The sequence below is a fragment of the Rhinoraja longicauda genome, chromosome 5, assembly GCF_053455715.1.
Source record: "Rhinoraja longicauda isolate Sanriku21f chromosome 5, sRhiLon1.1, whole genome shotgun sequence".
NCBI lineage: Eukaryota > Metazoa > Chordata > Chondrichthyes > Rajiformes > Arhynchobatidae > Rhinoraja > Rhinoraja longicauda.
In genome coordinates, this window is record NC_135957.1 from 46,977,015 (window position 1) to 47,001,739 (window position 24,725).

General features: G+C 40.2%; 1 protein-coding gene across 3 annotated transcripts in view; it reads right to left on the minus strand.

The window, feature by feature from the left end:
• Positions 1–2,112: 2,112 nt before the first annotated feature.
• Positions 2,113–24,725, minus strand: part of gckr (glucokinase (hexokinase 4) regulator) — a 49,860-nt gene continuing 27,247 nt past the window's right edge. For 2 of the 3 annotated variants that reach the window (XM_078400142.1, XM_078400140.1), the window contains exons 8-19: positions 23,936–24,030; positions 22,629–22,734; positions 20,680–20,798; positions 17,778–17,876; positions 15,714–15,811; positions 13,385–13,461; positions 12,205–12,301; positions 12,003–12,100; positions 6,488–6,571; positions 6,248–6,397; positions 5,476–5,610; positions 2,113–2,861 (exon numbers count right to left, since the gene is read on the minus strand). In XM_078400142.1, the coding sequence (XP_078256268.1) occupies positions 2,637–2,861; positions 5,476–5,610; positions 6,248–6,397; positions 6,488–6,571; positions 12,003–12,100; positions 12,205–12,301; positions 13,385–13,461; positions 15,714–15,811; positions 17,778–17,876; positions 20,680–20,798; positions 22,629–22,734; positions 23,936–24,030 (1,383 nt within the window). In that variant the 3' untranslated portion in view covers positions 2,113–2,636. Of the gene's footprint in view, positions 2,914–5,475; positions 5,611–6,247; positions 6,398–6,487; positions 6,572–12,002; positions 12,101–12,204; positions 12,302–13,384; positions 13,462–15,713; positions 15,812–17,777; positions 17,877–20,679; positions 20,799–22,628; positions 22,735–23,935; positions 24,031–24,725 lie in introns of all 3 variants that reach the window. The other variant, XM_078400141.1, reaches the window with a different exon arrangement.

Sequence of the window (24,725 nt, forward strand, 5' to 3'; positions counted from 1 at the left end):
TAAGCTTGATGACAGGTTTAGAGGTCTTGATCTATAAACACTCTCTTTTTCAGACAGTCAAAAGTGAATTCATTAACAATGTTTGTCTCTACTGACAGTAAGTTCCCTTAAAATGAGATGTACTGCATCTTGTGCAAGGTTTTTATTGTGGACTTTAGTTGTCTGAGGGTTGTGCTGTACAGCAGGGCCAGACTGGCAGAAGATATTAAGTGCAATACCTATTCTTTCATAGGCTTGGGTTGCTGAAGGCATGGGGTCTGAATATGTGCACATGCAAGTATCATCTAAAGCTTGACAGATGCAATTGGGTGACCTTGGTTTTGGAGTAAAAGCAATGTAGTTCACCCAATGTGAACTGTTTCTCAGAGTAGCTACTATCCAGCAAGATATTTGTTGGAGATGAAGCATAACATTGGAGTGAGAAGGATCAAATAAAGTTTTATTGCTGTTACATAACCTTGCCTAACACCAGTCTGCAGAAGGATTAGATCTGTTACAGACCTGTTGGTAAGATCATGACACACATGCCATCACAGAACAAGAAGCATTTTCTTTGGGCAATCAAATTAGAGAGGGATAGTTTGTGGTCCCTCTCAATTGACAAGAGTCAGTCTTTTATGAAGTCAAAAGCAACTGTGGCCTTGTTGATACTAATCCTTGCATGCCTCTTGGAGTTGTTGTATAGAAAAGATCATATCTCTGGTGCCTCTAGATGGACAGAATGCATACTATGGACCCAAGAGCAGGTTTTGGAGGAGCGGGCTGAATACCGATTTGGTCATGACTTTTACTGTGACATCTCTCTGTCATTACCATGATTGGATTTGTTTCCTTTTGTGAAGGTGGTCAACATCATGGCAGCACAGATGTCCCCAGGCATCTTCTCTTATTCCCAGATACATACACACAGAACCACCATCCTACTCTATGGCATTCAATTGAATTGTTTCAGTCTATCCTTGGACCACAAAGTTATGAATTAGACACAAAAAGCTGGAGTAACTCAGCAGGTCAGACAGCATCTCTGGAGAGAAGGAATAGGTGACGTTCGGGTTGAGACCCTTCTTCAGACTGAGAGTCAGGGGAAAGGGAAACGAGAGATATGGACAGTGATGAAAATAGATATATAATAAATGAATGAAAGATATGCAAAAAAGTTAGCATTCTCCAGAGATGCTGTTTGACCCACTGAGTTAAAAAAACATCCGTAGTTTCTTCCTACACATGATATGATTTAGAGCTATTTTGTAAATGCATTTACATAAGAACCAGAGCCTTTTTTCCCTTGGCAATTATGAGTAACAGCAGTTAAGATTGCACCTCAAGAAGATAAGAAATAGTTAAAAGCACACGTAAACTGAACGTTATGCAAAACTAGATCAAGTGGACCCGTTGGGCGCAAACCTCTCCTGCATTGGTGCAGCACTCCCCTCTCCCCTCTCCCCCCTCCCACCCTCCCCCTCCCTCCTCCCCCCTCCTCCTCCCCTCTCCTCCCTCCCCCCCTCCCCTCCCTCCCCCCTCTCCCCCCTCCTCTCCCTCCCCTCTCCCCCCACTGCCCCTCCCCTTCCCCCTCACCCTCCCCCCTTTCCCCTCCCCCCACTCCACCCCCCTCAACCCACCTTACCTCCCTCCACCCCCTCCCTCCCAAGGAGGTGGATTTAAACTTTAAAATGTGAATAACTTTAAAAATATAACACCGATTTCAATGAAACTTCTTCCATTAGCACCAAAGGGATGATGGTGAGTAAGGTGGGCCTAAAATTGTCATGCTGTCATGTAGCATTTTGGCTGTAGTTTAGGAACAAACAAACAAACAAACAAGAGTTTTAGTATATACATAATCTATATTAGCTAACAACAGAGAAGGAGACATTTTAGCCCATTGAGTATATGCTGGTTTATAGAGCAGTGCCATTTCTCCACTAGATCTCCCTGTAACCTATTCTGTTGTCATTCCCATTTGAAATAAAAGAGAATGCAGGAAATAGCCATTAGTCTGATATCAGGAGAGTCCGCGAGCCATACTTCACTTAATAACCATTAATTCAAGCATTGTTGGTTATCAACGGTTGAATGTTTATTATTAGATTTGATAATAGTTTTTTCCCTTAAAAATGTATTTATATTGACAATTCTATGTTTACAAATGAATCCTATATTAAATAGGATAGGAACATTGACTTAAACCAAGCCCTGAAGGTACAACAGTTCAGAGAGTTAGCATGCTAGGTGCTTTGGGAGTGTATTCATCTCTGTAATACTGCACAAGAAACATGACAATCAGTCTGCATGTATCAGGAAACCTAATTGGTCTCTTCATGATTATGAAAGGTTGTGATGATGAAGATGTGAAGACTGTCTTCATTTATAAGTAAAAAGAAAACTACAGATTATAAATGTAAGATGGGGAGAGTGGTGAGAATTTGAGAATAAAATGGAGAGTTTTTCGAGTGACTTTAAAGGAGGACTATATAGGAAGGATGGCTATGAGGGAATAGGCCGTGCAGGGTTATGCTGACAGAGTTCGAGGAAGGAGATGGAAGGACACTAGTGTGGAACATAAATGCTTGTATTAAGTGACTACACTCAGTGGCCTATTTTCATGCTGTATGTCCAATGTATATTTGACATAATTATTACTGTTTGTGTGAGTTTGCTGCATGTAAAATTGCCACGTCAAAATAGTACTTTATTGTTTGCTCAGCCCTTTGTGATGATTTTCTTGAATATTTTTCTGTACAGTTGCCATAATATTCTTTTCCAGAAACCTCAGAGTGGACTACCCTCCACTTGTGCCTTGGGTGGGATCCATGCACTAAACACATCTCGAACAGCCAGAGCAGACGCAAGTAGATATTTCGCTGTGGATATGGAGCAGCTTCTCATTAACGCCACCAATGCTACAGGAACAATCTGAAATTAGCACAAACCATCACTAACATGTATAAAGAATGACATACCAACTCTTGGTGACAGAAACACTTTCACAGTAAAATTAATGGGAATTGTAGAAGAAAAAAAATCAAGGGCAATTTACACTTGAACAGCTCCTTTTCTTTTACAATTTACAATCTTTCAAATACACTTGAGACATGTTGTATGCTCATAATTGATAGGTCAGTGCATTGAGTATAAGAGTCAGGAAGTCATGATGCAATTAGAAAATACTTTGATTAGGCTGTATGTGGAGTATTGCGTGCAGGTCTGGTCACCTCATTTACAGGCCGGATAGGTTATGGAGGCTTTGGAGAGGGTGCAGAAGTGACCTGGATTAGGTACAAGGAGAGTCATAGTCATGCTGCATGAAAATAGGCCCGTCGGCCCAGCTTGTCAATGCCTTTCAAGGAGCCCCATTTACACTTGTCCCATCTGCTTGCATTTGGCCCATATCCCTTTAAACCTTTCCTATCCTTAATTTGAGGTTGGATTATTTTCTATGGAATGCCAGAGGTTGAGAGGAGACCTAACAGAAGTCCATAAAACAGTCAGAACCTTTATCAGATGTGCAGGGCATAGCTTTAAGGTGAGAGGGGCAAAGTTTAAAGGAGATTTGCAGGGCAAGATTTTTACAAGGAGGGTGGTGGGTGTTGGGATGAGCTGCCGGGGTGGTGGAGAAGGCACATGCAATAGTGGCATTTTAGAGGCTTTTATAAGGACACATTGACATGCAAAGAATGGAAGTATTTGGATCATGTTTAGGCCAATGAGATTCATTTATCTTGACATCATGTTTGGCATAGGCATTGTGGGCTGAAGGATCTGTTCCTGTGCTATACTTTTCCGTGTTCTATATTATATTGTTTCCCATGTTTCTGGATTTAATTAAGTTGTTATATGAAAAATTGTAAAACTGTTAAGGGTTAACATTATGCATCCAAAAATATTTTAAAAATGTATCGTCATCTACCCAGTTTCGCATTAAACATTCCAAGGTTCAAATTCCGTGTAGATAAGTTCCGCACACATACTTTATTGCATCAAGATAACATCATGTTTAGTATCTGACTCTAGCCAATCTATGGTAGTCAGAATGTCAATTTAATACCTGCAGCAGTTACATTTTGGCTGCTTTTCATCTCTAGGGTTTATTTTCAGAGAGAAAAAAAAGTGTTAAGACTGTCAAAACTTGTTTGACATTGGTTATTTGTATCTCAGTGAACTGAAAGCAACTTCCTTTACATTTGTCTGGCCTAGATCTAAATCAAGCCTCAGGCATTCACTCTTAGCTATAGGTCTAGTCCATTGTTAAAATTTTCATCTTTCTTTTTTTATTTCTTTTAGTTAACGATAATAAAGAAAACTGTAACCCCCAGTAATGACACACTAGAAAATACAGTTGAAATCATAGTCTTCAATGGTTTAACTATCCTTAGAGAGAAATGCACTTTCTGGCCTGTGTTTTTGTAATAAATTCCAAAGCTAGTTGCTTTTGAGAGATTGGTCGTGAGCCTTCTTGAATCACTGTACACTATGTGATGTGTAGAAAGTAACTGCAGATGCTGGTTTAAACCGAAGGTAGACACAAATTACTGGAGTAACTCAGCGGGACAGGCAGCATCTCTGGAGAGTAGGAATGGGTGACGTTTCGGATCGAGATCCTTCCTAAGTTCTCCTTCAATTGTGCTTGGAATGGAATTCCAAGATTTTGCCCTAGTGTTAGAGAAGGAATGGTAATGTATGACTGTACCAGGATGATGTGTGATTTAAACTTTGAGGTCATGGCTGATTCACCAGCAGTCCTAAACCTAGTGTTGTGCAACCTGTGTACAATACCTTTGTGGTCATGGTTTATTGTTTAATGTAGGGGAGAAACATTTAGGTTTGGACTATGATACACGGAAGTGAATGCAAATATCTTATATCAAAAGAGACGTTTATTTTTGATTAAGCTGTAGGCACAAGAAACTGCAGATGCTGGAATCTTGAGCAAAACACAAAGTACTGGAGGGATTCAGGAGGTCAGGCAGCATCTAGGGAGGAAATGGGCAGACAACGTTTCAGGTGTTCCATAACATGTATCCAGGCAGTTAAAGAGATATTGATCTGTTTGCTTTCGATATTCATGACGTGCACTTGAACAGGTAAACATTCATTGCCTAGTAATAGACGTTCCACATGGGTTAATTGTCTACAGGATGCTGATATTACCAACATGCCAGCAACGGGGAAATGGTAAGAATCCAGCAAAACCAGAGCAATCAATTCATAGTCTAACCCAAATTTCCAGTAGCTGTGGGTCTGTTTCTGAGAACAGGAACATTCTTGGATGGAAAACAGAAAAGGCTGGAAACATTCAGCATTTCAGACAGTATCTCTAAAAAAAGAAACAAGTTCTGGCAAAGGATTTCGGACCTGAAACATTACATCCTTTTCTTCTTCTCCAGTTTCTAGCATTTTCTGTTTTTATTTCAGATTTTTCTGACTTTTAAACTTCTGGAGAACTGATTTCCCCCCTTGAGAGTTTATTAACCTTACCTTGCTCATAGTTGCTGCTTGCTGAATATGTTCTGAAATGTCCACATTTTTAACTTTTTCACTTAATTCATCTGTTTCATAGATAGATTTTAACAAAGCCTTAAAACATTGAGATTTGGTTTGGACGGTAAATATCTAAAAGGAGAAAACAGAGTAAAAACATATGCATACACAGACACACCCACCCACAATGTACAGAGTGTTAATTGTGCACATGTATGTTAATTGACACGTCATGATTGCCACTATTTACTGAACAGAGTTTTAACTTATCTTTCTAAATTCATAGAAATGATAAATATTAGCATTGGGGAAATACACTTTTCTCTTATCACCTGTTGTTAGCACTATGTATGATCAGATCTCAAAGAACAGGGGATGAGCTAAAGGTTTTGACATTGACATGGTGTGTTTCACAACCCAGGGATCAGTGGTGATGGAGCTTTGGTTACAAATCTCTATTCATGCTGTGGCATCCAACTCGTCACCGGGCATATTTATTTTGACAGCATAATTGGCCGTATCCATCGTTTGTACTCCTGTATTATATTAGAAAGTTTAATCAAGGAAATTCAGACAATTGCCAAAATGTACCAGAATAAAAATGCAGAGGTAACAGACATGAGATCCCATTGCTTATATTATCCATAGTGTTCTTGGACAAAGAGTCTAAAGTGAATCTATTTTTATTGTAATAAATCAGCTAGTATTTAAATTCGTGAGCTATTTGTGATCATTGAAATAACACAGTTTTCCTGTTTTTTCAGCTTACCTGGAGGATGTGCAGAGCCCGGCCAAATAATTTGGAGTTACTAACTTTGAGATCAATCATGTAATTATGGTAGACTTTCCCTTTCAAAATATGTGCACTTGTACTAATTGCATTCAGCATCCATTTTGCACTCAGTTCACGATGAAACATCTGTGACAAATGACAACATTCTTAACATTCTTTATGTAGCAGGAGTATTCAGAATGGTTTAGATGAATGGGTAGAGGCTATTTTTTTTACCTGAACATAGCTCCCTTTGTACTTGGACAAAGTCATGGGCCAAACGACACTGACTATGATGGAAAATAATTCCCTTAACTGCCGCTATCAATGAATAAAAAAGGGAGAAAAAACATAAGAAAGCATAGACAAGAAATGACTGCTCTTTGAGTAGATAGTCTTCAATGAACATGACAATCAAGCTTAGTTTTAGTTTAGAGATATAGTGCGGAAACAGGCCCTACGATCCACCGAGTCTATGCTGTCCAGTGATCCCCCCAGACTTACACTATCCTATGCACACTAGGAACAATTTACAATTATACCAAGCCAATTAACCTACAAACCTGTATGTCTTTGGAGTGTGGGAGGAAACCGGAGCACCCGGAGAAAACCCATGCAGGTCACGGGGAGAACGTACAAACTCCATACAGCCAAGCACCCTTAATCAGGTTCATACCCGGGTCTCTGGTGCTGTAAGGCAGCAACTTTACCACTGCACCACCATGCCACTCATAAATAAACATTTTGCACAGTTACTCACAATTCTTGCAAATGTTGCAAATGTCTCAGGCATTCATCAGTTGTAACTTGTCCTGTCTTTTATTTTTCTCTCCTCAGTTCCAGTGACAGAAGAAGCATTTTGCTACTTGAATTATTGAGTATTAATTTTATACTTAATGTTTGCACCTCAGTTAAAGAGGTGAAAGAATTTAGGTGCAACTCTGTCTTACCCAGAATGTTATCTATTTCATCTGTAATATAACAAGAAATGTTTTTTGATGCGTTTTCACAGAATCACTGAATCACAGAGTGGTTACAGCATAGAAGGAGGTCATTTGCCTCATTGTACCAGTTCAGCGTAAAAGTAATCCAGCCAGATTCACTCCCTGCCTTCATTCAACAGATCTGCAATATCATTCTTTCAGATACTTATCCAACTCCCATTTGGATACTACAATTGCATCTAGCCTTCCCTATAATCCCTGGCAGTGCCTTTCAGACTCTGACCCATTGTTGTGAAAAAGCTTTTCCTTGTGTCATTTTTGTAATCATTTTCTTGACCACTTCAATATGAACAGTTTCTCTCCATCCACTCTCTTTATACCCTTCAAAATATTAAGTATCACATCTACTGCACTTTCTTATGTTCCAAGGAGAACAATCTCATCATCTCCAGTCTGTCTGCATAACTCAAGTCCCTCATCCCTGGAATAATTTAATAAATCTTTTCTGCATCCATTCTACAGCATTCATATTTTTCCTGAACTGTGGTCTCCAATTTGCGATGGACCAATCATGCACTACTATGGAGGGCAAGCAAGATTTTACCTATACCTCACCATGCTTGACATATGACAATAAACTCGACTTGACTCGACAATATTGCAATTGTAGTCAAACCAGTGTTTTATAAATGTTTATCATGACTTCCTTAGTCTTGTATTTTATGCCTTTGTTCAAAAATCACAGGGTGCAGTCTGCTTTTTTAATCATCTTCTCAACCTGCCCTGCCACTTTCAATCAACTATGCATGTATAGTCCCTGATCTCACTCTACCTATTTCCTTTTAACAATTATGCCATTTGTTTTCTTTACCTCTCCCATTCTTCCTGTAGTCATCAGTCATCTATCTACCCATTCCAGTTCAATTTAGTTAGTTTATTGTCACATGCACCAAGGTTCAGAGAAAAGCTTTTAGTGCGTGCTAACCAGCTAAAGGAAAGACTATGCATGATTGTCTTTCCACCAGCATAGTTCTACTTTGACAAAATCAATTACTATCCTCTTCATGGTTCATAACACTTCCAATTTTGTGACATATGCAGATTGGGAAGTTTTTGCCCTGTAGGCCCAGGTTAAATCACCATTATATTTATTAAGAAAAGTCCTGCCCCTGGGGAACTTCACTTTCCTCCAGTTCAAGAAACAATTTTTCACAACCACTTATTGCTTCCTATTACTCAGCCATCTTATTTTTAGGTATTTTAAATCCATAGGCTTTTAAGATCAATATTGAATACTCTTTCTCAGAAAGAAGGTTCACAATTTCCTTAAATGACTTGCTCATTTGAAATGCATGTACTCTGGTGATATGCTTGAGGTTAAGGTAATGCTGATGTCTAGAACGTTTTAAGGAGTCAATAGACAATAGACAATAGTGCAGGAGGAGGCCATTCGGCCCTTCGAGCCAGCACCGCCATTCAATCTGATCATGGCTGATCATTCTCAATCAGTACCCCGTTCCTGCCTTCTCCCCATACCCCCTGACTCCGCTATCCTTAAGAGCTCTATCTAGCTCTCTCTTGAATGCATTCAGAGAATTGGCCTCCACTGCCTTCTGAGGTAGAGAATTCCACAGATTCACAACTCTCTGACTGAAAAAGTTTTTCCTCATCTCAGTTCTAAATGGCCTACCCCTTATTCTTAAACTGTGGCCCCTTGTCATATTATGAGTCATATTATTATTCACTTTTCACAAATTTTTGTTTTCTCTTTCCTTGTAACTGATGGGATCTGTGTTTTTAAATGTAGATGTGTGAGCGTTGGGAATTGGAGCTATTGGTATTACAAATATGTAATCTGATTTGAGGCAGAAAGAGTCTGTGATTGCCGCAGCCATTGGAAGGAGCAATCATACCAGGTGAAATGTCTGAGTTCGATTGATGCACAGAGTCTCTTGCCCAGAGTAGGTGAATTGAGGACTAGAGGACATAGGTTTAAGGAGAAGGGGAAATGATTTAATAGGAATCTGAGGGGTAACTTTTTCACACAAAGGGTGGTGGGTGTATGGAACAAGCTGCCAGACGAGGAAGTTGTGGCTGGGTCTATCCCAATATTTAAGGAAGTACATGGATAGGACAGGTTTGGAGGGATATGGACCAAACACGGGACTAGTGTAGCTGGGACATGTTGGCCGGTGTAGACAGGTTGGGCCGAAGGGCCTGTTTCCACACTGTATCACTCTATGAGTCTATAACTCTATTATCAGTCAGGAACTAAATAAATAGCATTGTGTCCATGCTTTATTCATCTGAACAATTAACTTTATTTTTTACAATCAATCACTAGCTAGGTGTAAATGATATTAAGTTCACCAAAAATCACATTTCTATTGTCAAAGAAGCACCCCAGTTTTACATATTTTCTAGTACTCTTTGCTCTTTCTATTTCATATCATAATTACAGCCTAAGCACTTGATTTCACTGCCTGAGACATATTACCTAAAGCTATTTATCTCCCTAATTCGTTAACTTGTGTTCAAATGTTCTCAAAACCTATCTTTGCGTGCAACCTAACTGATCAATGACTGAACAACTCCTGGCCCATTTCATAGTTTTCAATCCGGTTCCACTCTAACTTGCCGAAGGAGTTTCCTACGTTACAGTACAGTCGTCACAGCTGAGAAAGGTGAAGGATGTCCATTTAACAACCAGATTTTCCTGTTTGTCAGCATATTCTGCATAATTTCATTCTCAAGGAAGAATATAACAGTGAAGTTTTGGTTTTGGTTTTGGTTTTGGATAACAATTTAAAATATTTAGAGTTAATGTTCCCTGGAGAATTCACTTCCGCCTTGTGGCAATGTAAGTGGGTGAAAAGAATCTAAGCTAGAATTGGCCAGAATATGCTATATTTTAACCCCACAGTTGGGATTTTTGCCTCGCCAAGCTAGGATTGTGCATGGGGGCTTCTTTTACTAGGACCTCCTGTGATCTTTACATCTTGTAGAAACAAAGAACTACAAACACTGGTTAAATACACAAAAGGACACTAAGTGCTGGAGTAGCTCAGCAGATCGGTGCTTTAGATCCGAAAGGTTGATTTTGTTTCTCTCTCCACAAATGCTGCCTGGCCTACTGAGCCTTTAAAACATTTTCTGTTTTAATGCAAATTTCCTGCATCTGCAGTATTTGATTTTCATTCCTTTGACATTGCTTCCATGAAACATTTTGGGACATATTGCTAATGAAATGCAGTATACAAATAGAAGTTGCTGGTTTTGTAACATTTTTGTGTATAGAACTAATCCGGCAAGATGTATTATATTACAGCTGTGAAACCTTCACAACATTTGATATTTGAGGCCCCACTTACTTCAATTAAGACATTAATATCACTGTAAGGAAAGAGATTATGCATTTTTGTTAAATTATCATTCAGGACTGAACAACAGTTGACAAAATTATAAGTAACTGTGACCGCATCATTTTGTGCGACTGGATATTCAGCGAGTTTTACAGTTCGCAACTATGTATTTCTTTTAGGCTCATACTTGTTTCTATCTCTAGTCTTTGTCCAACAATCAGGGAACCCCCTTGCCTGAGGTCATCTGTCGCCGGCTGTGATTTGTCCAGCCCCTTCTTCTCTCCCAGTTTTTTTCTCCCTGCATTCAGCCTGAAGAAGGGTCCCAACCCAGAACGTGACCATGTTTTCCAGAGATGCTGCCTGACCCGTTGAGTTGCTCCAGCACCTTGTGTCTATCATTTGTTTAAATGTTCATCACATAATTATGTTACAATCTCCTGATAGATATGTAAACAATAGACAATAGACAATAGACAATAGACAATAGGTGCAGGAGTAGGCCATTCAGCCCTTCGAGCCAGCACCGCCATTCAATGCGATCATGGCTGATCACTCTCAATCAGTACCCCGTTCCTGCCTTCTCCCCATACCCCCTCACTCCGCTATCCTTAAGAGCTCTATCCAGCTCTCTCTTGAAAGCATCCAACGAACTGGCCTCCACTGCCTTCTGAGGCAGAGAATTCCACACCTTCACCACTCTCTGACTGAAAAAGTTCTTCCTCATCTCCGTTCTAAATGGCCTACCCCTTATTCTTAAACTGTGGCCCCTTGTTCTGGACTCCCCCAACATTGGGAACATGTTTCCTGCCTCTAATGTGTCCAATCCCCTAATTATCTTATACGTTTCAATAAGATCCCCCCTCCTTCTAAATTCCAGTGTATACAAGCCTAATTGCTCCAGCCTTTCAACATACGACAGTCCCGCCATTCCGGGAATCAACCTAGTGAACCTACGCTGCACGCCCTCAATAGCAAGAATATCCTTCCTCAAATTTGGAGACCAAAACTGCACACAGTACTCCAGGTGCGGTCTCACCAGGGCCCGGTACAACTGTAGAAGGACCTCTTTGCTCCTATACTCAACTCCTCTTGTTACGAAGGCCAACATTCCATTGGCTTTCTTCACTGCCTGCTGTACCTGCATGCTTCCTTTCAGTGACTGATGCACTAGGACACCCAGATCTCGTTGAACATCCCCTCTTCCTAACTTGACACTATTCAGATAATAATCTGCCTTTCTATTCTTACTTCCAAAGTGAATAACCTCACACTTATCTACATTAAACTGCATCTGCCATGTATCCGCCCACTCACACAACCTGTCCAAGTCACCCTGCAGCCTTATTGCATCTTCCTCACAATTCACACTACCCCCCAGCTTAGTATCATCTGCAAATTTGCTAATGGTACTTTTAATCCCTTTTAAGCCAAAAAGTGGCTACTCACAGGCATGTGTTGTTCTGCTGTTCCATGTGAGATTGCAAACAAATTGAAAGTTGTCCCTTTCACCTGACGTGCCAATTTTTCAATCTGTGCACCGTCATCTTCAAAGAAACAAGGAAATGCCAGAAAATCAATGTTCCAGTCAGTGCAGGTGAATAAAAACATAAAATGACTTGTTTTATTCTGAAGATTTCTCAATACCAACCATCCAAGGTAAAGACAAAGATAACAGTGTCGCTCCTGAGGATTGTGGGAAGTATTGTCTTCAGGAAATGTTCATGGGAGACAGCAAATTCTGGTCCCTGGATTTGATTTGAAAGTTTATATATTGGTTACTTATGAATGTAAGCTAATTCAGGTAGAGAATACATTTTTTGCGCATAACCTATGTTAGACATCTTTGGCTAAGTGGAAAGGGTGCATAAGGAAGCTGTGTGGAGTAACTGGTTAGCACCAGAACATGAGTACATCACGATGATGCATTTTTGTTAAATTATCCTTTCAGACGCATACTTAATTTGTGCTCCTGTTCATCAATATTTCATATTCCAATCAGCCTGGACCTTCTGTCAAGAGAAACCATGAGCAACATGGCCAAAAATAGAAGTTACAAGATGATTTGGTATAGTTCAATGTGAAATATCAGGGAGAACCAGAGGCATATGGCAATTCTTTTACTCATTGACTGCATATGGATGTTGCTGGTAAGGTCAGCATTTAGTGCACATGCCTGGTTGAGATGGCGATGGTGAGCTGCCTTGACTGTTGCAGCCCTTCTCTTGAAGTTACTCCCACAGTGTCATGTGCAGGGAGTTCCGAGACTAGGGTCCATCAACAAGTAACGCATTTCCAAGTCAAAGACGGGTCACCTTTAGGAGGCACCTGTCCCATGCTTGTTATCCTTGCTGGTTCAGATAGAATTAAACAAAATCCTTTGAGAAGGAGGAATGCAGAATAAGAAAGGAAGGCTGGTTATTTCCATGGGGTCTTGTGGAACGTTTTGACACATTATAATCATACAAAAATAATTAAAACATATTTCTTGGTCAATGTCCAGCTAAAGCATTGGTAAACCAGGATAGAGAGAGCAGGGCACGTATTTTTTTATTTCAATTGTGCCATAAAACTGTTGTTAAGAATCCTACTTACAGCTCAAAATCGACTTGAATATTGAAAGGACCTGGGACCACTGCTTGAAATGGACAGTCACGCTCTCAGTCAGCTGCAGTTCACTTCAAAAATGCTCATAGCTGGATCAGCAGCAATTCTAGGGCAGTGAGTCTCCTGACAGTGGTCAATGATATCACTTCCAGCTGGCTAATTAAGTTAAAACAGGCCCCAAACTTGTCAGCTGCATATGATGTGGAAATCGTAAAACTACCTACCAGTGCTGACATGTCCCCTTCTTTGTTTGCCATTTCTTTGAAGCCATTATATATGAACCCACGCACATGATCGGCATCTGCAAGAACAAAAGATGGCAGCAATGTTTACGGAATGGAGAATGGTTTCATCATCATTCTGCCAATGTTGTTACTCTAATTCTTAAAGCATGGAGCAAAATACAGTAGCAGCAATGGAGGTGACCGAAGGGCCGTGAATTTCGATCTCAAGAGCTCAGTCTTTGCAGAGATCTATGTTTCTTGTGCACAACCGAACAGGTAATGAAACTAGTCTCCTGAATTGAAGCAGAAATGGATCAATTGGAGAATCCATGAACCACGTCATTAATCTTTTGAGAAAATGTTAATTATATCATGGAACAGAATAATATTTATTTGAGAGCAAGGCAAAGCATTAAATGTTATGTTATGCATTAAATCTGCTCTGTATAACAGAATGCATTGTCAGAGATTTCCTGCCAGATGGCATTGCTGCTGCCAATGGATCTACATCCTCACCAAGGTCAGGAATGAGAACTCTCCATTTCTTTTATATTTTTTTAGTAAAAAGAAGACCGTTTCCTACTCTAACAGCAAGAAGCCTCCACAATTCCTCAAACCACAATCAATCTCAGAGTAAGGCACCTTTTAATTTATCCAAACTAAGGAATTGTGAATTGAGGATATCAACTATCATCTGAGTAACATTCGGCCTCATTAGATCTTTTCTAAACCTTTGCCCTTTGCACTTATTTATTTTGATGGTGAGCATTTATTGCTCACCTCTAATTGCTTTAGAATAGAATAGCCATTCAGACAGCAGTTAAGAGTCAACCAGGCAGTGTTGGTCCAGAGTCACATGTAGATCAAGACTGTAACGGTAGCAGATTTTCTCCCCTCTAGAGTGACATATCTTCAGATTTCCCCCTCCCTCCCCCCCCCAATAATCTAATAGTTGTATGATCAACTTTACAAATGCTTGCTTTTCACTCCAGAATTATTTCATTTAACTGGTGATAAATTCACCATTTGCAACTGTGTCACGTGAATTCAAAGAGACAATCCAAGGAGAACATTAAATATTTCCCTCAAACGAACTCCTGTGAATTGTCTGCAAACTCCAATAAATTCCTTTTAACACAGAAACATTTAAAATATTATAGTTTGGAAGTTATTTTCATTTTACTCAAAATTATATGTAGTATTGCACCCTTTTTTGGCCAATGACATGTCCTCTGGCCAAAGATGGTTCTGGAACAATGACAATCCATCTTCATTGTTAATTCTGACTAGGAGTTTAATGGCTATTAATTCATCATTACTTGGTCGAAATTATCAAACTCCTTGTCTAACAACTGTGAGAGTACTTTCATCATAAGTATGTCAGTAGTTCAAGAAGGCTCACAATGACTTCCCCAGTGCACGTAGAAAGGACCATTAAATAATGTTGTCGCCAGCGATGTCCGTATTCTGTGAATGAATAAAAGGGAACTACTGAGGATGATACCTCTCATCTGATCTGGATATGTCAGGATGGGTTTACGGTGAGCAACTCAGTCTTTACCTAGTTTAACTTTCAACTCGAATCTGCTTATTGCAAATATTTTTCCTTGCACAATTTACTGCCTGATGATAACAGCAAATACATTTTAGGCTTATAAATGGGCAAAGACATATATTTTGTAGATACATGGAACTGAAAGAACCAAGTAAGAGCTAATGACTCTATCTGGAGATATGGTTAAAAAAATCCTTTCAGTCATCCCACTTGGATCATAAGAATTTTCTTTCACATTCAACCACTGGCTATTTTGTAAACTGTGTGTTTGGTTTGTTATGCACAAGCCAAGCCATTAAACACCGACACTCATTTTGATGTGAGATTCGATTTACCACAGAAAGGTACCACAAAACAAAGATTTGAATTAGATTGTAAAATTGCATTGTAAACATTTGACATTTTGTAATGACCACAATGCAATTTTGAAGTACGGCAGTATTGTAATTGAATTTCATGTCCACAGCAGTCTACAACACAGTTTCTTAACATTGCTAAACTCTTGGTTTACTGTACATCTGCTTAATGCACAGAGTGTATGGTATTGAAATAATAAGTCAATCTTTTAGAACAATCCTGCCATTACTGACATGGGTTGTGCCTTTCTCAAAGAGAGAGACTATTTAGAATCCGCCTTTCACTATAATATCTTTTCTTCCATGACTCCTAAAGGCAATCTCGTATCAAAGAGTGATAATTTTCAGTGCATTTCTTCCTACCACTATTTATTTTCTAAATTATATCCTGATAAAATTACAGCAGAGGTCCATTTACCTGCTCCAAATGTTGGTACACATTCACTTGCATCGATGATTCCCATAATACCAAGTGACTTCCATCCAATGTAATATATATGACCATTCTGTTGTAAGCTAAAAAATATGACCAAAGCTGTAACATGTTTCCAGCAAATCAAAGAAAAGCAATGTAATTAGATTTGTTGTTTTCAAACCTATCTGTGGAGAACACCCTTAGAAAAATACCACACTCCTTAAGATTTTCCATTCAGAAAGTATGGGCAGCAACTCAAATTACAAAAAGAATGGAATCAGTGCAGAAAATGTTTCACTGAGTTAGCAAATGTGCAACAAAAAAAATCAGAAGGCTAGCATATGGATAAAGATCTGTTGGGATGTTGAATAAAGTTTGAAAGTAATTTGTGAGACCTAGTCTTCAGGGGAAATATGGATGAAGCACTTATTTTCTGAAATATTTTCAACGAAACAATTGCTTTTGTCATGCAGTATGTAGTAATAATTCTGACTGTCGGCAATTGAATGAATAAGCACAACATTTATTTTGATGTGTAACAGTTCAGTGAGAACCATGTCCCAAATCCCCTGAACAAGTCTACGTTCTACTTGAGGAATGCTGTGCGACCTTTTGCAGTCAAAAAACGCACAACACTGACATCGAATTAGGACCCTGTCACACTCACAAGCCCACAAATACATGTCAGTCTCTGGCTTCCTCTTGACTGACGTGAGTGGCCAACAGACCTTCGTTCTTGTGATCATCATCCAGCAAAGGTGCATTTGCTGAGGAGCCACCATGTGTAATGTCACGTCAATAACACGTGAGAACCAGGATGATTATAGAGCATTGAGAGGGAGGTAGCAAAGGGGAAAAGGATAAAAATAATGAGTGGCAAACATTAAAAGCCATCTAAGTCTTGCCTGGCCTGCTGAGTTTCCAATATTTACTGTGTATTTGACCTAGCTTCTTGCAGAACCTCATTTTTATTCCTGGTAGGATTCACCGCAGCCATTAACAGAAATGACTTTAAATGATAATTGTTCAATAAAGTAATGCATAATTTGAAAATTGAAAGTAATATCTGGAACTTGGTCACCATTGCAAAAAGGGTGATTATTTTAGACAGCTAAATTGTCACCATTTTTTCAAGAAAAATAATGAAAAATTAGAAAAAAGCACAACAGGAGCTTGTTGCAGTTGCATCTCTTAAAATTACAATTAGGATATTGACAGTGCAACTCTTTTCCATGGGGTTAACTTAAAAAATATATATATATCACCACTGGATGGCAGATGTGTTTCTATGAAGGCTTTCATTTATTATGTTGCAAACAAGTTATTAACCAGAAACACAGTATCTTTTTACTGTTCAAACATGTTCTTTCAAATATGCGCATATACAGAACAAATTTGCATATTAGCTTATCACAAAATGCTGGAGTAACTCAGCGGGTTAGGCAGCATCTTTGGAGAGAAGGAAAGGGTGACGTTTCGGGTCGAGATCCCTCTTCAGACTGATGACACTGAACCATATTAGCTTAGTTTGTTTAGAGATACAGCGTGGAAACAGGTCCTTCAGTCACGTGTGTCGATGCTGATTACCAATCACTCATTCACATTAATTCTATGTAATTCAACTTTTGCACCTACTCCCTACACACTGCGGGAAATTTACAGAGCCCATTTAACCTACAAACCTGCACATTATTGGGATGCGGGAGGAAACCAGAGCACCCAGAGGAAACTCCCTTGGTCACAGGGAGGACATGCAAATTCCGCACAGATTCAGGATCGAACCCGGGTCTCTGGCATTGTGAGGTAACAGCTCCACCAGCTGCGTACAGTTCCTTGAAATATTGCACGTCTTAAACTGGAGATGAACTTCATTCAGACTTAGCATTTAAATAAGACTGCAGTGGAATATTTCACCCTCAAAAGCATGATCGCCGCAGCTGGTCATAACATCTGTCCTCTGAATATCCTGCAGCTTAATTGACTGAGGGAGCTTATTGATTTTATATAAGCATTAACGAGTGGCCGCGGGAATAATCTATCGACAGGAAGTTTTTCTGGTGACCTTACCTTGCACCAGCCTGGTTCACCAAAGCAGCAAATGCGTCACTGTGAGAATATGTGATCGTCAGATTTTCTTCATAACCTCTCAGTAAATCCAACAAGCACCTGAAAAATCACAAATGGCAAAATGCACAAAATAAAGATTTTGCAAGTTTGTATTGAGTTTTATTCTTTCAATATAAAACAAAATATTATCAGCTTCAAGTCAAAGGTAATACTGAAAATAGACACAGCCTGCTGGAGCAACTCAACGGGTCAGGCAGCATCTCTGTAGAAAATGAATAGGTGACGTTTCGGGTCGAAACCCCCTCTTCAGACCCTTCTTCTTCTCTCCTCAAAATCCATAAACAGAACTGCCCCGGCAGAACCATTGTTTCGGTCTGTTCCTGCCCCACCTTAAATCATTTCCAGGTACTTCGACTCCATCCTATCCCCACTGGTCCAATCCCTCCCGACCTATGTCCAAGACTCCTCACACGGCCTTCATCTCTTTAATGACTTCCATTTTCCAGGCCCTCATTCCCTCATCTTTACTATGAATGTTAAAGAGTCTGAAGAAGAGTTTTGACCCGAAACGTCACCTGTTCATTTTCTCCAGAGATGCCTGACCCGCTGAGTTATTCCATCATTCTGTGTCTATCTTCGGTGTAAACCAGCTTCAGCTGTCCCTTCCTACACATTAATACTGAGAATGCTGTCCATTGAGAACTGTGGAAATTGAAGTAATTGCATTCACTATTATTTGCATTGTTACAATGAGGCCCATTTCAACTTGAAGTACATCAATGGAATTCTCTGCCTCAGAAGGCAGTGGAGGCCAATTCGCTGAATGCATTCAAGAGAGAGCTAGATAGAGCTCTTAAGGATAGCGGGGTCAGGAGGTATGGGGAGAAGGCAGGAATGGGGTACTGATTGAGAATGATCAGCCGGTGCTGGCTCGAAGGGCCGAATGGCCTACTCCTGCACCTATTGTCTATTGTCTATTGTCTATCTCTTCACACCAGAACTATCGCACCAAACCAAAGTTTATGTTTTTGAAATAAAAAAATTGCTTGACATTCTTCTTTTTTTGCCCGTAGCATATGTTTCTGGATGTATGAATAATGGATGAACAAGAATTTACTGTAGAAAAAAAGACACAAACTGCCAGAGTAACTCAGCAGGTGAGGCATCATCTCTGGAGAACATGGATGTGTGACATTTCGGTTTGATTGGAGTTAGGGGGAGAAAGTTGGAAGAGAGGTGTGAACGGGACAAAGCCCGGCAAATGACAGGCACATCATTAATGGCAGAGATAGGTTGCTATAGGGAAAAGAGGGGGGGAGAAAAGGAAAAGACAAAAAAGGGGGGAATTAATGCTAGTGAGGCTACACACAAACTGAAAGAACAGCCCCTCATATTCTGCTTGGGTAGCTTACAACCCAGCAGTGTGAACATTGAATTCTCCAATTTTAGGTAAGCTACCAACAACACCTCCTCTCATTTCCCCCCCTCTCTGCTCTTTGCCCCACCTGGATATGCATTCATTTCTCCTACTATCCACCTTTCTTTCCTGTTCCCCCACCCCCTTCCAGCCATATCCCTTCTTCTGCCTTCACATTTCACATCTCTTCTCTCCTTATCCCACAGCCTTTTGTCTTTTCTACACTGGTCTTTATCCATCTATCTGCCAATCAAACCCTCTCCTCCTCACCTGTATCCAGCTATCACTCGCCAGGTTCTGTCCCGCCCCCCAACAATGTCCGTGCCGCCGAAAATTGCAGGTTAAACTAATCTCCTCTGCTTTCACGTGATCCGTATCCCTTCACGTGCCTATCCAACAACCTCTTAAATGCCAGTGCCACACATGATGAAGGAATTCTTCTTTATTATTAATTTTATTATTTAATATAAACTTACGATTTTCCACCATTTCTCTAATAGAATCACTGACCATGAAGAATTTAAAAAATGATACATTTTGGAAGCTCACAGCAGAATAGGCAACATGTATGATAAAGGTAGACACAAAATGCTAGAGTAACTCAACGGGCCAGGCAGCATTTCTGGAGAGAAAGAATGGGAGACATTTCGGGCTTGGTCTGATGAAGGGTCTCGACCCGAAACGTCACCCATTCCTTCTCTCCAGAGAAGCTGCCTGCCCTGCTGAGTTACTCCAGCATTTTGTGTCGACCTTCGATTTAAACCAGCACCTGCAGTTCTTTCATACACATGTATGATAAAGGTTAATCAGCTAGAAGTTGCAAATCTCTTTCTTTTTGTGCGGATGCTGCATGGTATGTGATTTTGCAGTTTCTCTATTTTTGTTTCAGGTTTCTGTGTTTTGATTTCCCCAGCCTCTCATCTTGTCTGCCTGCTTGATGAAATTCATCAACTCTGTACATTTGCACATTGGAGAGAAATTCTCTACTGACAAGACTGAGGGAAAAACCCGATGTGTTATCCCATTCTCTTTCACATATTAGTTGTAGTTTTTAGTTTAGTTTAGTTTAGAGATACAGCCTATATCAGGCCCTTCGGCTCACTGTGTATATGCCAACCATCCGTTGATAACAGTTCTATAGTATCCCACTTTCTCATCCACTCCCTACACACAGGGGACATTTTACAGAGGCCGATTAACCTACAATCCTACATGTCTTTGGAATGTGGGAGGAAACCAGAGCACCTGGAGGAAACCCACGCGGTCACTGGGAGAATGTGCAAACTCCACATGGTCAGGATCGAACCCAGGTCTCTGGTGCTGTGAGGCAGCAGCTCTACCAGCTGCATAACTGTGCCATCCAATCAACCAGCTGGGCATTCTCTCTTCATTATAGAAATTGCAGGTGCAAGGAGCACGCTCTTGAGGTGGCAGAGGGATATTTCAAATAAGAAGCAATTTTATTGATGAATTGGAGATCGTGACCTGTGTGTGATGCCAGTGTTGTTTTCCAGAGCCTTGTGTGCAGCCAGGAACACAGTCTCCAGCAGGAGTTTGGTGGCACTTCCACCTTTCATCCTGGATGATCCAGTAATTCCTTCAGGCTGAAAGATAGTTCACAAATATTTATAGCAATGACTGCGTCCTTTGCAAATATCAATCTTGCAACATTTTTACTGCTCTAGGATGTGATTTGTGCATCACTATAGAGAACATAGCACTGAGAACAGTACGGCATAGTACTGTGCCTTTGCTAATTCCCCTGTTCTGAGACAACCTCTTTCTTTAGACAGAATGGAAATGTTGGTATGGCACCTACATTACAATGGGGCAGATAAAGGAATAGTGCAAAAACTATTTTAGCAGTAATGCACTTCATTATAATTAACACTAATCGCCACCATAGCTTAAAAAGAAAATATTATTTCACTTCAATGCTGCAATTTATCCTGCTATTGCCATTTTGTTGCTGTCTTGGAGTCAGTGAAGGGGTTGGGAGAGATGGTGCTAAGGTGTAGCTGGGAATCCTCAGAGTGCTTGTAGAACCTTCTGTATTTAGGGGTGAAAACCCCAAGGGATGGTACGTACATGAGCACGAGGAATAGGAGAGCTGAAGGAGAGATATTTGAGAGGCATCAGATATAATTGCGCCATCTTCTTCGCTGTCGTGTGCTGTGGCAGCAGGGCGAAGGCTGTGCTGGATCAACAAACTCATCCGGAAGGTTAGCTCCATCCTGGGGGTAGAGTTGGATTAATGGGAGGTGGTCTTGGAGGGTAGGATGCTCCTCAAACTGTGGGAGAATCTTGGATGATACAGCTCACCCCCTCCATGACACGCTGGTCAACCTGAGGAGTACCTTCGGCATCAGACTGGTTCCACCAAGATGCAGGACAGAACGTCACAGGAGATCTTTCTTCCCTGTGACTATCAAACTGTACAACTCCTCCCCCTTCTGTCTTGGGGTCTACTGAGACTGCAGGACAGTTCAGGAGGTTGTTGGAGGAGGTTCACTTTGAATTTGATGTCATATGTGATTTAAAGGACCCCATTCTAGTTTTTTTAATAAAATTGTGAAACTCTTGTGTGATGGATTACTGTAAATTCTTTCTTATCAAACCAACACTGAAATGGAATACAAATGGTTCTGCAATAATATGAAGTTCCTTAACACAAAATGGATATAACGCGAGTGATGAATTAAGGAACATTGCGTGCATTACGTGGGCTGAATTTGTTATAATACCATTTTGATTGCGAACTAGCGAAACACTTAAAAGTTACTTTGGAAATGAACAAACAGAAAAAATACCTGTCTTGATTTTAAATAGTGCAGGGGGAAAACCTGCTTCCATGTAACCTCCCTGCAGTAATCATACACCATTGTCTCTTAAGGACACAGCTGCTACTTTGACTGTGAGTGGTTACTGAAATTGACAAGCAATCACTTATTTTGACACTTGTGCAGGGTGCTCTATCAAACAGTTTAATATACAGCCTTTAGTATTTTTAGTGTGCAGCAAAATAAATCTATTGCTATTGAAAAGACCTTTGCAAATTTGAAACTCTCTATCCCCTAACCCCCTCACCACCATTGACACAATTGTTTTTATAGCGGTATTTTATTATACACTGTTTCATTGGAACTGTCGCTTTAAAGCAGAACTATCTGTACTCCCGACTCAGCGCTTCAGCTGTTCATTCCCTTCATAGATCCTGCCTGACCCGCTGAGTCCCAGCAGCACTTTGTGCTTTGCCACATTTTGTGTACTCTGCTTCACTCTTCATGAATTTTCCTTTCTTTAGGACTATTCCTTTTCTGGTTGTACTGCAGAATTGTCTTTGAGAATTGAAGATAGCTCCCATTGTTGCTTTGAACTTGTTAAATAATTTATGTCAGTTTTCTGGCAGAAAGTAATTGAGGGGCCACACTTACCCCAACAGAAGGGTTGATGATAAATGCCTTCTGTATGTTGTGAAGTTCCTGAAGTCGTTCTGCCACTTGAAGAAATGTCAAGTGCCATTCCTCTATTTTGTCAGGTCTTTAAAAGGAAATGTTAAATAATATTCTCAGCACAGTCATTCATTCAAACAGGAGTGAATATTTCAAGGATCTTATTCATTACGGTACTTTTTACATCATCCAGTGTTTAACTAGATAATCCAAATTATATTGAACCCCTTTACCCAACAATTTAAACAATTTAAATCAGTTATTCAAAATGTAACCAAATTACAGAATACATAATTTTAAAGTTTGCACCTGGTAGAGAGCAATGGTAATCACTGAAACATTACCAAAGTGGTTTGGTATTGGAGCTTACAGAAAGATTAAACCACAAATGAACTTTCAAGATAGGGCTCAGTGTAAAGCACATTCATGCATCCAGTATCTCGTCGAATATAAGGAGATTATTCTTTTGTCGTATGGATTTTAAAAATTATATGCATTCGGGTGGGTCCTTCATCCTCTTCAACAAACTTACTCTTAGGCATTTGAATTTCTTTCTCAAAGCTTCCTCTAAAGGGCACAGAATGCTGGTGTAACTCAGAGGGTCAGACAGCATCTTTGGAGAACACGGATAGGTGATATTTCATATTGTGACCATTCTTCTGACTGATTTAGGGGGGGAAGGGGGTGGAAGTAAGCTGGGAGTGAGGAAATGCAGGATAAAGCATGGCAAGTAATAGGTGGACTTCTTGATAGGCAGATGGTTGGAACAAAGGCCAGAGATTAAAGCAGAAGGTTATGAGACAGACTGATTGAAGTGTTGGAAATTGTGAAACCAGAGGAAGGAATCTAGGAGGAGAGGGAGGGAGAGGGAGGGGGAGGGGGGGGGGGGGGATACATTTTTTCTTCTGGCTTCACAATTTCCATACCTTCAATTAGTCTGGCTCACACCTTCTGCTATAATCTCTGGATTTTGTTCCAACCATCTGCACATCAAAACCCCATCTCCCTTGTGTCTGTCTTTTACCTGCCATGCTTTGTCCTGCCTCTCCTCTCTCCCAGCTTTCTTTCCCCTCCCCAACAATCGGTCTGAAGAAGGGCTCTGACCTAAAATGTCACCTATCCATTTTCTCTAGAGATGCGAAGGTAGACACAAAATGCTTGAGTAACTCAACGGGTCAGGCAGCATCTCTGGAGAAAAGGAACAGGTGACATTTCAGGTCGAGCCCTTTGAGGTTGAATATGTTATAATAGATGATTAAATGTAATGCAAACCTACAGATATTTTGTACCTTGCCATATTAATTGGGTTGAACCCCACCAGAACAGGAGTAAACTTGTCCAGGTTGTTCATGCAGAAATCTAGCTGACCAGCAACAAATGGAGCCTGTAAGCATGAAAGGGAACTCATAATAGTGGGTTGACACCGTACATAACCACTAAGCTGCAAGGTACAAATATTTCACTGTTTTTTAATATATAACTTCACAACCTCCCTTCTGCCTTAAAAATAAAACACCCATATAAGAGTTTGGCAAATATAATTTTCTACAATATCTGCCCATGATTATATGATGTGACACTCTGACATGAAGCTGTGCTTATTTTGTTAATGTTTAATTTGAAGATAAATATGCATAATCAATTAAACAATCATACATGTTTTTAATTGCTGCCTCTTCTCATTATTTTATATATAAAGTGATCCAATTTGCCAAATGGGTAATAGAATTCAATGCCAAAAGACCAGAGTAATACCAGTATTGGAGAAACCAAAAAATAATCTCAAATGAAAAATATGCACAGTGGCGTAGCAGTAGAGCTACTGCCTTACAGCGCCAGAGACCCGGATTTGATCCTGACTGTGGGTACTTATCGGTACGGAGTTTTTATGTTCTCCCTGTGACCTGCGTCGGTTTCCTCCCACACTCCAAAGACATACAGGTTGTGGGTTAATTGGCTTGGTATAAATGTAAAGTTGTCACTAGTGTGTGTAGGGAGGCGTTAATGTGTGGGAATCGCTGGTCGGTGCGGGCTCGATGGGCCGAAGGACCTATTTCCGTGCTGTATCTCTAAACTAAG